This window comes from Theropithecus gelada, chromosome 6 (assembly GCF_003255815.1).
Source record: "Theropithecus gelada isolate Dixy chromosome 6, Tgel_1.0, whole genome shotgun sequence".
NCBI classification, from domain to species: Eukaryota; Metazoa; Chordata; class Mammalia; order Primates; family Cercopithecidae; genus Theropithecus; species Theropithecus gelada.
Genome location: NC_037673.1, coordinates 165,888,558 through 165,904,800, shown reverse-complemented (window position 1 = coordinate 165,904,800; position 16,243 = coordinate 165,888,558). Strand labels below are relative to the sequence as shown.

The following is a 16,243-nucleotide window of genomic DNA, read 5'->3' as shown; positions in this document are numbered from 1 at the left end:
CTATGCCTGAAGCAATCTATTCATAAGCCTTTCAGTTACACCAATAAAGTACCTTTTTTCCTTCTTCTACCAGTTTAGATCACATTTCTGTCACCTCACACTAAAAGAGAGGTCAGGCTACAGCTGAGGACAAAGACACACTTTGCAGTAAGGTTGGAAGACCCTCACTGCCTTAACGGAAACACCGTGGTGTCAGAAACGCCCCACAGGTAGAATCAGAGCATTTTAGAGCAGTAGAGGACTTCATGAATTAATCAGGTGCAAGTTCTTCATTTTGCACATAATAAAACTAAGGCCCTGGGAAAAATGCTTGCCCAAGATCACTGGCTGGCTAGCTAGCCGCAGTCCCAGGTTTTAAAAAAAAAAAAACAACAAACAGTGAGCTCAGTAAAATATCCTCCACTCCACCACCTTGCAAGCAGTGCCAAGGGACTAGTTGGAGAGTAAGCAGGTCTGCGATTACAGGTCAGAGCATCTTGAAGTGAGAAACCTGAAACACTGAGGTTAGCTATGGTATGCAGGAGTTATAAATGGTATACTCTTACAATTTTATATTTTAATAAAAAGAATAAAACTGGCATATCAAATCACCATTTTCACAGGTATTTAAATTGCCTTTGACAAAAAACATACATTATGTAAAGTAGGTTGATTAAAAGAAAATACATTAGGTAAATAACAGTATAAGTGGTAGCCAAACATAACTAAAACCATAAAAGTGGGGCCTTAGAAACCCCAAGAGAGCTAAAGCTTAAGAGGAATGCAGAGCGGATGTTCCTGTACAGCAGCCTCAGGCAGGGCTCTGCCTCGGGTCACACCAATTCTCCAAATGTCCATTTCCATCTGGAATGTAGATGCGTGGTAGGTGACTCATTCTGTGTAACTGCATTTCCTGTCCTAGATATATTTTTTTAATGATTTGCTCCTCATAATTAGATCCTGCCTGTATTGTTTTTCCTTTTTCACAGAGCTGGGGAGCAAAGGCGTCAACTGCTCAGACGGCACCGGTCTCCCAGTGCTCTGCTCCAGACAAGAGGAGCCCATGATTCACTGTGTTCATCATAAATCTGGACTTAGTCACCAATTATTTCGATTTAGTCACCAGAAATGTAGTTATTAAGGGCTGTCTGGCATAAATTTTGCAGGGGTGGGGGCAGCAGGAGGAGGTTGGGAAAGAAATCATCATTACAATTCAGCCACATAAAATGTGCGCTCCAATAAAAATTAATGGTGCAGAGTGTGTCCCTTACCTGCCACCCCAAACGGCCTCCTCAGCCCCTGCGTGCACTTCTTTGCACCAGTATCCTTAAGATCCATCTTGCCGACCCGGACTATTTGACAAATCAAGTAAATTTTATCCCTGTTGAGGTCTTTGTTTCCAAGATCCTATGGGGAAAGAAACAAAAAATTACCCATCATGTGCTGAATGGGGGGGAAAAAAAAAGTAGACAAGAAAACCCAGTAATAGTCATTTCTAAGGGATGTACATAATACTTGCTATACATGGACCAATCATACAATAAGACCTGGAAAACACAGAAAACAAGGCTCTCACACCCATTTTACAGATAAGCAAGGTAAAGTTTGCAAAGGAAAATGAGTGATAGAACTCTAGTGTTTAATCCCAATTCTTCCCTCTCAAAATGATAGGACGAGAGAAGGGTAGAGGTGGAATATCAGCTGTACAGACAGGATTCTCCGTATGCTGAGGTGATGGATCCAAAAGTAGCATTTGCTACAGACGACTCGGATGACGCCATCGGTCACGTCATTGCTCAGAACCTCTGAGAGAGAAGGCGAAAGGAAGAGAGAAAAATCATAACAGCTACCATTTCCTGAACATCTGAAGTGTGGCCATCAGTTGGGCTGAGGGGGTGCTAACAACCCCAATATCTCAGAGCTTATAGCACAGCAGAAGTTTACTTCTAGTGCAGTCTACGGGGCCAATGCAGAGGGGTGGGGGCTCTGATTACTTACTTACTCTGGGCCCCTGGCTGGCAGCTCTGTCTCAGCATAGCTGCTCTCATTGTCTCTGTGGCAGGGGAAAGGAATGTGGCAAATCACTTCTGGCTCTTAAATCCTCTACCCAAGAGAGGTGCACATCATTTTTGCTTGCATGTCATTTGCCAAAGAAAAGCATATGGCCGCACCTGACTTCAAGGGGTCAGGAAACTGCAGTTAACTATCTGTGTGTTTGTTTATTTATTTACTTTATTTGAAGACAGGGCTTCACTCTGTCACACAGGCTAGATGGCAGTGGCATGATCACAGCTCACTGCAGCCTCAATCTCCCAGATTCAAATAATCCTCCCACCTCAGCCTCTTGAGTAGCTCGGATTACAGGCACGAGCCACCATGCCCAGCTAATTTTTTTGTTTGTTTGTTTTAGAGATGGGCTCTCACTATGTTATCCAGGCTGATTTCAAACTCCTGGGCTCAAGCAATCCTCCCACATCAGCCTCCCAAAGTGCTGGGATTAAAGACATGAGCCACCAGACCCAGCTCAACTGAGTCTAGAAAAGCCAAAAGTGGTGAAATGCACTAATGTCTCATCCACTATGCTAAGCGATTCATGCATCATCAGATTCAGTCCCTCACATCTCTGAAGTACATACAATTATTGCATCCCCATTTTACAGATGGGGAAACTGAGACACAAAGAAGATAAGAGGCTTCCCCAAGGTCATGACCATAGCCCATGAGACTCTGGGCTTTCAGCCCAGTTCCTGACACCAAAGACCACAAACATAGCTACTACAGTACAGCTCTCTTGCCATCAGAAAGGCACGCAGGAGGAAACTCCTGACTGCCTGCTCAAATCTAAAAACTTCAGTGATCCCAGGGCCCCCTGCCAGTGAGGATCAGCTCAGGAAGAAACAACAAGGCATGCTGTTGGCATCAGAGTAGAATACCCTGGGCCAGGTCTCAAAAGGGAACAGTTTATTCTCCTTCGAGTTAATTCTCCTGTGGGCATATGCACTGGGAACAAGCTGTCGGCTCACATCAGATCCAGGACCAATGCACAGCTGCCATCCCCAACCTCTCACTATGCTGGTATAGGAGGAAAGGAGTGGGGCTGTGAGAAATCTCTGGGAACAAGGCAAGGCCCCAGTGTGGTCCACACCTTCCTGCTTGGGGACCGTGATGGTTAAATTTCATATGTCAACCTGGCTAGGCTGTGGTGCCTAGCTGTTTGATCAAACACCAGTCTGGATGTTGCTATGAAGGTATTTTGTAGACCTGATTAATATCTACAACCAGCTGACTAAGTAAAGGAGATGACGTTCTATAATGTCTGTGGGCCTCATCCAACCAGCTGAAGGTCTTAAGAGCAAAAACTGAGGTTTCCCAGACAAGGAGGAATTCTGCCTCAAGACTGTGGTATAGAAATCCTGCCTGAGTTTCCAGCCTGCCAGCCTACCTTTAGCATCTCAAACTTACATTCCATGGGTTCTGTCTCCCCGGAGAGCACTGACTGGTACAAGGGCTGTCCATCCACCAGCTGCAGGAATGGACATCTGCTTTTCAGGCTAAGAAAGACGCCCCACCCCATCATCTGCGTCCCTTGCCTTGTTCTGCAGGCATTTGAATTTGAGATCCCAATTATCTCACATCCAGATGGTTGGAACAGCCTTGTCTCTGGCCTGACTCCTTCTTCCAAACCACCCTGAAATCTCTTACGAATTCATCTTTAGACATTGCAGCTATTATAACATTTCTCTCCCCCCAAACAACACTAATAGCTCCCTATTTCCTACCCTATTAGTTCTACTCTTTCCCAGTTGACATGAAAGGACCTAGACATAATATATCCAGCTGTCCTAGCCCACTGATTCCCCATGACTCTCTGAATATAAGTAGGTTATTTTTGTCACAAAGATTTCTTTATTGCTCTGTAAACACACAATGCTCTCTTCCAACTCTGGATCTTTCTTCCTGACCAGCCTGTTCCCACACCTCCCCTCCAATGCCTGCCTCTTCCTCCTCTACATATCCACATCCTTTCCATCCTTAAAACTTGAATCCTGCTTCCTTCATAATGACCTCCATCCCTAATACCTTCTCTCCTCAAATTAGGATTCTTCATATTTTTGAAATACTTACATTGGTGCCTTTCAGAGGTATTTCAGGGCCACAGAGGCCCTGATACCTGAAAGCTTCCTAGACACGAAGGGGCTGATTTGCCCCCCCCACCCCCACCACACACACACATACCCCAAATTCATATATTGAATACCTAATCTTCAGTGTCTCACAATATGACTGCATTTGGAAACAGGGTCTTTAAATAAGTAATTAAGTTAAAAAGAGGTGGTTTGATCAGTATGACTGTTGTCCTTAGAAGAGGATATCAGCGCACAGACAGAGAGAAGACCACGGTGAATACTCAGGGAGAAGACAGGCATCTGCAAACCAAGACAAGAGGCCTAGGAAGAAAACCAACCCTCCCAACATCTTAATCTCAGACTTCTAAACTCCAGAATTGTGAGAAAATACATTTCTTTTGCTTATATGAACCAATCTGTGATAGCTATGGCAGGCCTAGCAAACTAATATACTACATAAACCTAGAAGATTCCTAGGTAAGCCCCCATTCCACCCCCTTCTCTTAAAAATTTTTTACTTGCTCAAAGGAAGATATCAGACCTCTTAGAGCTGTCTCATCGGACGGCGCCCTCACTGCCGCCCCCCACACATACCTCCACACTAAAGAATCTTAAAGTGTAAAAAATAGCCAAATGCTATATTCACATTATATTCTCTGGAGGATGTGTCAACTGGCAATCCTTATACAGAATTTTGCTCCAAACCATGGTGTCTCCCAGTCATTTCTGCTTTGGCCTTATAAAACTCGAAAGTGTTGGGGAAGCAGGACAATGGAACTTAACAAGTGACACCTGATTTAGGAACTCATTAGTTCTTCTTTTATTGTTCACTCTTGTTTGCGGTGTGTTAGCAGCCACCCCGAAACTGGGCTAAATCTTAGGGAACCTCATAGTATATGCTGCTTTCCTCTTACATAGCCTTGTGGGGTAAACCCTTACAAAACAGAGGGAAAGGGCCGGGAGCAGTGGCTCATGCCTGTAATCCCAGCACTTTGGGAGGCAGAGGTGGGTGGATCATGAGGTCAGGAGATTGAGACCATCCTGGCCAACATGGTGAAACCCTGTCTATACTAAAATACAAAAACTTAGCCGGGTGTGGTGGCATGCGCCTGTAGTCCCAGCTACTCGGGAGGCTGAGACAGGGGGATTGCTTGAACCCAGGAGGTGGAGGTTGCAGTGAGTCGAGATTACACCACTGCACTCCAGCCTGGCGACAGAGCAAGACTCCATCTCAAAAAATAAAAATAAAAATAAATAAATAAATACATAAATAAATAAATAAAACAAAACAGGAGGAAAGTCAACAGTCAACTGGACCTACATGCCAGGCTCAGAGAGGCTCAAAGAGCTGGAAGCCTTCCCCCAACATAGGAGACCAGGAAGAGCTAACATCCAGAGAGGGAGGAAATAAGGCCAGCAAGACACATGCTTGCCAAGTCTTATCTCATCTCTAATTTAAATGTCACCTCACCACCCAGTTGAAAGTAACTTCCAGTCACATACCATCACATCACCCTGTTTTAATTATCCTGCGTTGCTTCGATTGCTTTCTGACATTGCTCTTGTTTATTTGTGCATGCATTTTATTATCTGAATTTAACCCCACTGCACCATGAAAGCACTCACTGCTGTATCGCCAGTGCTTTGCACAGAGCACATGCATAGTAGGCACTCATCAGCTAGCTCTTGGATCGATACAAGAAGTGAGAGCACCATCACCTTCCTTGCCCCTGATATGGTCTGGATCACTGTCCCCACCCAAATCTCATGTTAAAATGTAATCCCCAGGCTGGAGGTGGGACCTGATGGGAGGTGACTGGATCATGGGGGTGCTTTCTTATGGTTTAACACCATGAGAAATGATGATAGCACCAAAGGTGCTATCATGATAGCAAGTTCTCCTAAGACCTGGTTGTTTAAAAGTGGGTAGCACCTCTCCCTGTCTCTCTTTTTCCTGCTCTGGCCACATAGGACAAGGCTGCTTTCCCTTTGCCTTCTGCCATGATGGCAAGTTTCCTGAGGCGCCCCGAGAAGTCGAGCAGATGCCAACATCATGCTTCTCGTACAGTCTGCAGAACCATGAGCCAATTAAACCTCTTTTCTTTACAAAGTACCCAGTTTCAGGGATTTCTTTATAGCCATGCAAGAGTGAACTAATACACCCCCAAATCAGGACTCTGATCATGTCAACAGAGGGAAGCATCCGCCTGTTGAGCCTGTCAACCAAGGCGCTCAACTCCACTTGTTCTGAGGAGCCGAGGCGTGGCCCAGGCAGAATTCCATGAAGGTAACATTACATTCTCATTAATGCTGTGTGACACAAATTTACTGATGCTCTTTCCCCCATGTTTACATCATGAATTGGTTCTCTGCAAAACGAACCACTGATTGATTCCCCGTCCTTCTCCCTCTCACGAAACATCTGTCTTGTGGTTTAATCAGGAAGGCCTGTGGGACTCTCCTATTTATCAAGAAAACAAATAGGCTCCTCCTTCTAACTAATAACAGATAAACAGGATGGAGGCACATCTATATATGCCAAGGCAACTTTGCCTAAGCAATTACAACCTATGATCCTATTCCATGCCTCTGGCCCATTTTTTAAGAAAATAACAAACAAAATTAATCAGCTATACCTCAGTCTAATCACAACATAACATAAGACGTTGCAATTAATGGGCTGTAACTGGAAAATTATTGTAGAGCAAGGTAGGTTAATCTAGCATGTCGGTCACTCCTGGATCCAACTCATCTGTTTGGTCAATGTCCAAATCCCTCCCTGACTCCTTCTCTGTAATTTCCCTTGCGGATACAGGCAATATAGTGGAAAAAATCTCATAAATAATGTTCTCCCCAAAGGAGCTTACAGACAATGCTAAGATATTTAGGTGTCTTAAGATCACACTTGCTGGGCGCAGTGGCTCACACCTGTAATTCCAGCACTTTGGGAGGCCGAGGCAGACAGATCACGAAGTCAGGAGTTCGAGACCAGCCTGACCAACATGGTGAAACCTCATCTCTACTAAAAATACAAATATGAGCCCAGTGTAGTGGTGTACGCCTATAATTCCAGCTACTCAGGAGGCTGAGGCAGGAGAATTGCTTGAACCCAGGAGAGCCGAGATGGTGCCACTGCACTCCAGCCTGAGCCACAGAGCGAGACTCCATCTCCAAAAAAAAAATAAATCCATAAAAAATCACACTCTTAGCACACACCCTTATGGAGACAGGATGAGAAATGGGTCTGTACCAGAAATTATAACCTTTACTTATCTCCTTCTTTCCCGTTTCCACTATTCAGAGCTAAAAAGCCAGCTTCACTCTCAGAAATAAATCATCCAAATAACAATTGATTTCAACATTTCTATGTACATGTCTTGCCCAGTGAGTATTGGTATTTAGAAGGATGATCCTAAGGACCCACCAGATCGTTAGTCATCTATGACTTAATTATGTTCAGAATGTCCAATTTACCAAGGCAGTCAATGTTCTAGGAAGGTCCTATTTTTTTCTGATATATTTTAGAAAGATTTTTCAGAAAGCCCTGAACAAAGAAAGGAACTCAGGTTAATCATGAATGAACTGGAAAATCAAAATAGCTGTTGTGCCCAGTTCACCTGGGCATTATTGCTCAAAGAAGTTGGTGCTTGTTTATGTAGCATTCTGCATCTGTTCTGTGTGTATGCAGGAGTCAGACAGATAGGGAGAGATAAGGAGAGACAGAGGTGAACATCCATCTTCCCAAAAGCTTCCTCAAGGCACACAATGTCCTTTGTCGGCTTCGGATTTCTGCATGAAGCCCAGAACACAGCTCTGCAGGAGAGCCACACTCCACCCTGAGCTTCTGACCAGCCTTATTTCCAAGGTTACGTTTTCGTGGGTGGGGAACACGGTAATGAGAAGAGGGTGCACACTCACCGTGAAGACCACCTTCAGGTTGTTGAGCATCTCAATCTCCTTAGGGAAGCCCCGGCTGCCCCATCGCACTAGGTAGTTCTCACTGTGGGAAGAAGAGTGGCAGCCTGTTACTGACAGGGGACCTGGCATCCATTTAATAAAAACATTCACCAAGCATCTACTATGTGCCCAACACATTACTGGCTGCTGGGTGTAGGCAGCTGTTTAAGATAGAAATGGTCCTTCCCTCCGAGAGATCACAGTTGTGTTGAGAGACAGACATTAGACGGGCAAGAGCAAAGAACTATTAACATATGTGTATTTCCCACTTCTGTCCCTCTCCCATCTGCTAAGCAAATTCTGGCACAGCTGTCTAATATTTTTGAAGAGCATCTGCATACTGATAGAGGTTACTGAGAATGGCAGAGATGACAGGGGAAAGGACTTTAGTATATTTTATTGGACATTAAGAATATATTTACCCTTTCCGGCCCATTCCCCATTCAACACTGAGTAAAGATCTGAATTACTTTAAGTTACCCTTTGAATGTAGAGCTGTTTCCTTGAGTGGAATGTCATACTGTGATGGGTCATATAGGGTCTCAGCCATTATCTAAGATACAATTAAATAACTGTTTAAATGCCATTGTGACACTATTTATATAAAATTGTGCTACAAGCTAAGAACCCTGAATCTAAAAATCCAAAATATGAAATGCTCCCAAACCTGAAAATTTTTAAGTGTCAACATGATGCTCAAAGGAAATGTTCATTAGAACATTTTAGATTTCAGACTTTTGGATTACAGATGTCAACATGATGCTCAAAGGAAATGTTCATTAGAACATTTTAGATTTCAGACTTTTGGATTAGAGATGCTCTACTGGTAGGTATATATAATGCAAATATTCCAAAATCCAAGAGAAAATCTGAAATCCAAAACACTTCTGGTCCCGAGCATTTTAAATAAGGAATAGTCAGCCTGTATAAAGGAAAAGTTCAGGATGTTGTCTTAATGTATATCAAATGGACCTGACCTAGTGGGTGGTCAAGGAAGGCTTTGCTGAGGAAATGACATGAAATAAAGTTGGTCAGGAAAAGAAGGTAGGAAAGGGAAATGTTTCAGGCAAAGTCAACATGAGTAAAGGCCATGAGTCAGGAAGGAGCAGGATGCATCTAAGAAACAGATTCAAGGGGGCTGGGCGCAGTGACTCATGCCTGTAATCCCAGCACTTTGCGAGGCCAAGGTGGGCAGATCATCTGAGGTCAGGAGTTCGAGACCAGCCTGGGCAACATGGTGAAACCCCATGTCTACTAAAAATATTTAAAAAGTAGCCAGGTGTGGCGGTACACACCTGTAGTCCCAGCTACTAGGGTGGCTGAGGCAGGAGAATCACTTGAACCTGGAAGGCGGAGGTTGCAGTGAGCAGAGGTTGTGCCACTGCACTCCAGCCTGGGTAAAAAGGGAGACCCCATCTCAAAAAAATAAATAAAAACAAACAGATTCAAGGGAAAGTTACAAGAGAAAAATTAGAGGGAGATGCTAGATCACATAGGCTTTGTAGGTCATTCAAGGATTTTGTCTTGATGCTGAGAGTAATGGAAACCCATTGGAGGGTTTTATGAGGAGCAGCTACGTGGTTCTGACATACGATTCTTTACCATCTCACATCTCCTAGCAGCCATCACGCTGGTCAGTCCCATCACTCCAGGAAGACAGAGAAGTCTAGCACTTATTTAAGTTAGAAGAAGCTTAATATAGTTTGCTGAGTTGAGTCATCAGACTTTCCATGCCATCTAGGAGCATATAGTCGGTGCTAAATAAGTGCCCATTACTTTGAATTAAAAACAAGATTTTTTTAAAAATTTAAAACTCAAGTTAGCCTAAGAAGGCATAAAAGAATTCAGCAAAATTAAAGGGACGTAACTTCCTTTTAGAGCTTTTTTTTTTTTTTTATCTCTAATGTCTGGTTCCTCTCTCTCCAGTCACCCCTAAAAGGTTAATGAGAGCAAACTGAGCAGAGTTCAAGCAGGCAGTGGGGCCAATAGCAAAAATGAACATAGTCCCAGATTAACCAATGCTTAAAACTCAATCAAGTTAAGTGGATCTTTTCATCTTTTGTATTTTTTTCAGTAAGATCTAAAAATTGTAGTGGAGTTTGCAGTAAACTAACCAGGAATGCTCTATCCAAATTTTTTTTTATTTTTAATTCTTTCTCGTTGGTAATTTCTGTACTGTTGTTAGTGAAATGCTTAGACACATTCCAGTAACTTCCATCATATGTAGGCAAGCCCCTCAGTGACCCAGCTTGCTACATCTAAACAGCAAGCATCAGCAATTTTCTTCCAGGAGAAGCACAATCATAAATAAGGACAGCAATTTGGAGGGCTGAGCTGGCCCCATCCGTCCTCACCGAGGAAGATCTAGGTGGTAGAATCTGAAGGCTACGGCACCAAGACAGGTAAGACCTCCTCCAAATGACACCCTCCTCGGAGGAACGAGGAGTACTATTCCAACTCCTCATCACACAATTTTTGGGCATAAGACTTACTACTAGACTGATACCTGAACTGCTTCTCTTTTGTCCTGTAAAAATTTACATTAAATTTCCCAAACAGGATCCCTTCAGGGACCTACTGGGGATCTGACCATGATTCAGTCCAACACTGAAACATCGATCCCAGCTATATTCTCCCCAGTCCACATCTGGGCCACACTGAAGATGTCTTAACATGCCTGTTTTTCACTGTATGTCGACCCTGGCCAAAGCAGGCAGGAGCCCAGATTTCTTGCTTAGGGGAAGAGCAGCTCTTCAGAGTGAGACTGACATTGGGAGTGTTCCCAGATTCCCCTCCCCACTTCCTGCATTGTGCCTCTTCTCTTTTTCCTTTGCTTTCTCCTCTTTATGCGATTGCTGGTTTCTGCCCGCTTTGTCCTCCTCCCTCTGCTCATCCCCACTTTCCCAGGGCTGGCTCTCATCTCCAGCACTCTCAGAGATGTCACTCAGGCACACCCCATTGAGCATGGCATGCCAGGTGGCACGGCAGGGAGCACAGCTGCCACCTTGCTGATTCATGGCCTCCCTCCACGGAGATGGTCCAGCCATCCATCACTGAGATGGGGCCAGCCAACCACACTCCCTCGTCAATGTGGCAGGCAGTAAGCACTTTTAGGATCTGCTTGTGAGCACTTTCAGATCTGTTGTGTGTCATAGGCCCCATACTATTCCCTCTCAGTTGCTTCCAAGGCTCCTGAAACTGCAACCAGTGAGCCTTTCAGGAACCTTGGGAGTAACTGAAAGGAAACAGCAAGGGGCCTCTGCCTCTGACACCCAAAGCAATTCAAGGTGGGCCTAAGGGACCAGGGACACTCATTCTCAGTGTCCACTAAGGCTAAGCCAGGTGAATTGGGCTGACTCTTTAAGGTTAGGGACTTTGGTGCATAATAAATACCTTTCCACCATAATGGTACTGAAACCCTGGTGAAAACGGTTTAGAATACTTGACACAACTCATTCCTTGGTGACAGACTTAAGTGGGAAATAGCTTGTCTTTGGAGTCAGATGGGCCTGTGTATAAATCCCAGCTCTGCTCTTTACAAATATTTGTGACTTTGGGCAAGTTGCTTGACTTCCCTGAGCCTCATTTTCTCATCCTAATGACACAGAACCGTGAGGATTAGATGGGACAATGTACAGACCCCAGCACATTCTTCTGAGATGGACAGCCCCTCCAGTTTTATGCATGTCTCCAAGAGGCTGCTGTTTACTGAAGCACCACTATTCACCAGGCATGGTGTACTCGTTCATTTCATCATCATAGCAACAAGCCAGGAAGACATCAACAAGCCAGGAAGACAAAAGCAGAGAGATCATGTTCTAGCTCCTTTCTAATGTGTGTCTCTACAAAAAAATTAAAAATTAGCCAGGCGTGGTGGCGCACGCCTGTATTCACAGTCAGTGGCCTCGAATATGAGACCATGTCTTGGTCTAAAACCCTAATGGAGGGGACAGGCAGTGGTTGCTTGAGAGGAAGGATGGTCTGAGCAGAGGCTAGGAGTCTGGCAGTGGGAGCTGGAGGGGCAGCAAAGTCTCTTCCCTGGAGATTCCCAAAAGTATTTTCCCTTCCTTGAGCCAAGGCACCCAGAAGTTCCCTCACTTCCTCCATTGCCAAGAACAACTTATTAAAGTAGTAATGATAACAGCCACTGCCCCTTGCAGTACAGGCACCATGTGCCAGGCCTTGTGCATCGCAACTCTTTCTCATTAAAGCCTGAAGGAAATGACCCTGTGAGGTCAGCACTCACATTGTGCAGATGGGAAACTCAGGCTTAAGAAATATTAACAACCTGCCCCACGTTAAGAAAGAGTAAAGGCTGGGGCCAAGATGTGAACCCAGACGAATCTCAGAGCCTATACCCTTAGCCTATTGCCGCTACAGAGAATTTGGAGCATTCATTTCTTAACTCCTATTCTGAAAGTAGATACTGGCAGGGAGCAGTGGCTGACACCTATAATCCCAGTACTTTGGGAAGCCAAGGTGGGAGGATCACTCGAAGCCAAGAGTTCGACACCAGACGGGACAATGCAGCAAGACCCTGCCTCTACAAAAAATTAAAAATTAACCGGGTGTGGTGGCACATGCCTATAGTCCCAGATACTCAGGAGGCTGAGGTGGGAGAATCGTTTGAGCCTAGGAGATCAAGGCTACAGTGAGCTGTGATCGCACCCATGCACTCCAGCCTGGGCAGCAGAGTAAGACCCTGTCTCAAAACAAAAAAGAAGTAGACATTTTTATTCTAGCCAATGCTACTTGTCTGAATCTTGTTATTTCTGACTGTTTTCTGGTAATCAAAATCTATTTTACAAAACCCTACAACCATAAACTCCACTGTGGGAAAAAACTGGTGGTAAATAACACTTCCACTCAACTCCTACACCCTCCAAAGAAGTTATTTCCACATTCTCACTAAGGCACAGTCTCTTTTCCAGGTGGAAATTGCTCCATAAGTGAGGATGGAAGGAAAAGATGCTCTGTGCACTGCTTCCCACAGTCAGAGGAGTAGGGCAACACTGGACATACCTACCTTATGACCGTTTGCTTGTTGGGGTCATAGAGAGACATGAAGAGCTCAGCATCTTCCCCAATTCTGCACACAAAGTTTCTCACAAACACATAGAGGCTATGGGTGGGGGATGAGGAGATCCGGGAATACATTCCATAATCTGGCTGGTCTTTTGACTGAAAGGCAGAAGGAAGAAGGAAAGAAGATAGAGAAAATTAGCCTAGCACCACTCAGGGCAACAAAGAGATAGTCAAGGACATTGGGTTCAAGCCTGAAGTGTTGCACATTCCACCCAGCTCTGCCATCAAAAGCTTCTGCAACCTGAATCAATTCACTTTGACTCTCTTCGCCTGTATTTTTCTATCTTGGGAAATGTCGCCACTGACCCAGACTTCCTCATAAAGTTAGTGTCATAAAAAGCAAAAACTATAAAAGAAAAATATTGCTTAAATGGATTTTATCAAAACTATAAACTTTTGCTCTTTGAAGGATGCAACAGCTAGGTGCAGATTTGGAGAAACTAGCAAAACATATCTGACAAAGAATTTGTATCTAGAATATACGAATGACTCTTACAACTAATTTTGAGGAAAATAACCCAATTTAAATGGGCAAAATGTTTGACCAGACACTTCCCAAGAGAAGGTACAAGTGGAAATGACAGGAATCACATGAAGAGATACTCAACATCACTGCACATCAGAAAAATGAAAATTAAAACTACAATGAGATACCACTACACAACCGCTAGTATGCCTAAGTTAAAAAGTCTGATAATATCAAGTGTTGACAAGGATGTAGAGCAACTAAAACTCTCATATATTGCTGGTAGAAATGCAAAATTGGGCTGGTGTCGTGGCTCACACCCGTAATCTCAGTACTTTGGAAGGCTGAGATGGGCTGATCATTTGAGTCCAGGAGTTCAAGATCAGCCTGGGCAACACAGTGAAAGCCCATCTCTATAGAAAATAAAAAAGGTTAGCCAGGCATGTTGGTATGCACCTGTGATCCCAGCTACTTGGGAGCCTGAGGTGGAACAATCACCTGAGCCCAGGGGGTCAAGGCTGCAGTGAGCCGTGATCACACCACTACACTCCAGCCTGGGTGATAGAGTGAGACCCTGTCTCAAAAAAACAAAAAAAAAAAACAAAAAATTGTACAGCCATTTCAAGAAATAGCATGGCAATACCTTAAAAAGTTATATATACACTTATCATATGATCCAGCAATCCCACTGCTAAGTATTGCCCAAAAGGAATCAAAACATGTCCAAATAAAGATTTGTTTCCCAATGTTCACGGTTGCATTAGTATAATAGCTCTGAACTGAAAACTTACCCAAATGCCCAATAATTGGTCAATGCTATATACCATTGGTAACTGGTCAGTGGTGTACTGACTCAGTAATAAAAGGACCAAAATGTTAATATGCACAACAACATAAACCTCAAAAACATCATGCTGAGTAAAAGTCAAACACAGAAAATTAATACTGCATGGATTCCATTTATATGAAACTCTAGAAAAGGCAAATCTATAGTGACAGGAAATTATAGGTTGCACGGGGTTTGGGGCTGGAGACGGAGCACAAAGAAACTTTTAGGATGATGGAACTGTTCTTTATCTTGATTGTCATGACGTTTATCCAACACAATATATTATTACGATTCATTAAAGCATAATTTAAAATGAGTGAAATGTACTGTATGAAAATTATATCTTAATAAATCTAAAAACACAATTGCTTTCAAATAATACAGAGCAGCTAAAATAAGTTTTTTAATAAAAATCAGACTGTTAACCTTTCCTTGAAATCTTTCACTGATTTCCCATCAGTGGGAATAACATCAAAACTCTTTTCCAAAACCCCTCAGGCCCTTCGAGATCTGGCTTCACCTACCTGCCTCTGCAAATCGTTGCCTGAACTCCCCCACTGTTCACCACACCTCATCCTTGTTTGGCTTTCCTACTCCTTCAATAGTCAGAATGCAGTCCTACCTCAGGGCCTTTGCACCTGCTGTGCCCTCTGCCTGGAACACCCTGTCCCAGATCGTCCCAGGCCTGGTGCCTTCACATGATTCAGGTGTCAGCTCAAATGTCACTCTTGAGAGAGGCCTTTTGTGGCTGTGCCTTTTAACATAGCTCCTGAGTCACTTTGATTCACATAACCCTGGTTCATTGCCTTTTATAAACTCATCTGGAATTAATATTTTCACTTATTTATTTAATTTTTTATCGCCTTTCTTCTATTCTCCCTTCTGGAAGCTACAAGTGCCAAGAGATCGAGAAACTTGCCTGGCATTTAACTACCTGTGAGATGGATGTTGAATGAATTACAGATGTGGGTACAAAACCACAGTTAAACACATGTGGCTGCTGATCATCTCAGGCCATAGACAGATCCCCTTGAATAATACACAGTCTGGTTCATTAGCCCATTGTTTTAAGTTTATGATGTGCTCAATGATTGGATGACTTGGCCAAAGCCTATTTAGTAAAGCTCACCATTTCTTCTTTGATACGCTCTGTGATTTTACCAGTTGCTTCCTCATGTGCATGGAACAAGCTGATGACGCTGGTATTATCGGGGTCCAAGATATTTCCATCTTCATCTCTGACAATCAAATCCAACTCAAGGATTCTGTAAAGCAAAAACTGGAGGTGAAGATAAATCAGGGGAGAACTTTAGGTCACTGATAGGTGAGAAGCTTTTTACCAGAAAGTTCGACTGATTTCAGGGGATCATACAGTCACAAAGAAGAGCTCTACCCTGATAGCCTGGGACACTGCTAGTGAGTGCATATTGGTATAGTAGACCCCCTTTGGAAGGTACTGTAGTAGTGTGCATTCAATTTTTTAAAAAGGTGTATTTTCCACGGTATTAAACTGAAACACCCAACACTTGAACTAGGATGTGTTGTAGCCTTGACCGCATCAGCAAGTATTGAAAAAAAAAAAAAAAAAATGTCGGCTGGGCATGGCGACTCATGCCTGTAATCCCAACATTTTGGGAGGCCGAGGTAGGTGGATCACCTGAGGTCACGAGTTCAAGACCAGCCTGGCCAAGATGGTGAAACCCCGTCTCTACTAAAAATACAAACATTAGCTGGGCATCATGGTGAGCTCCTGTAGTCCTAGCTACTCAGGAGGCTGAGACAGGAGAATTGCTTGAACCC

At 43.7% G+C, this 16,243-nt stretch overlaps 1 protein-coding gene across 1 annotated transcript in view; it reads right to left on the bottom strand.

Moving 5' to 3' along the window:
* DOCK2 (dedicator of cytokinesis 2) overlaps positions 1-16,243 on the bottom strand; it is a 435,458-nt gene that overhangs the window by 375,904 nt on the left and 43,311 nt on the right. The window contains exons 7-10 of the mRNA XM_025388691.1: positions 15,573-15,708; positions 13,090-13,244; positions 8,025-8,106; positions 1,251-1,386 (exon numbers count right to left, since the gene is read on the bottom strand). Coding sequence (XP_025244476.1) covers positions 1,251-1,386; positions 8,025-8,106; positions 13,090-13,244; positions 15,573-15,708 — 509 coding nt within the window. The remainder of the gene's footprint in view (positions 1-1,250; positions 1,387-8,024; positions 8,107-13,089; positions 13,245-15,572; positions 15,709-16,243) is intronic.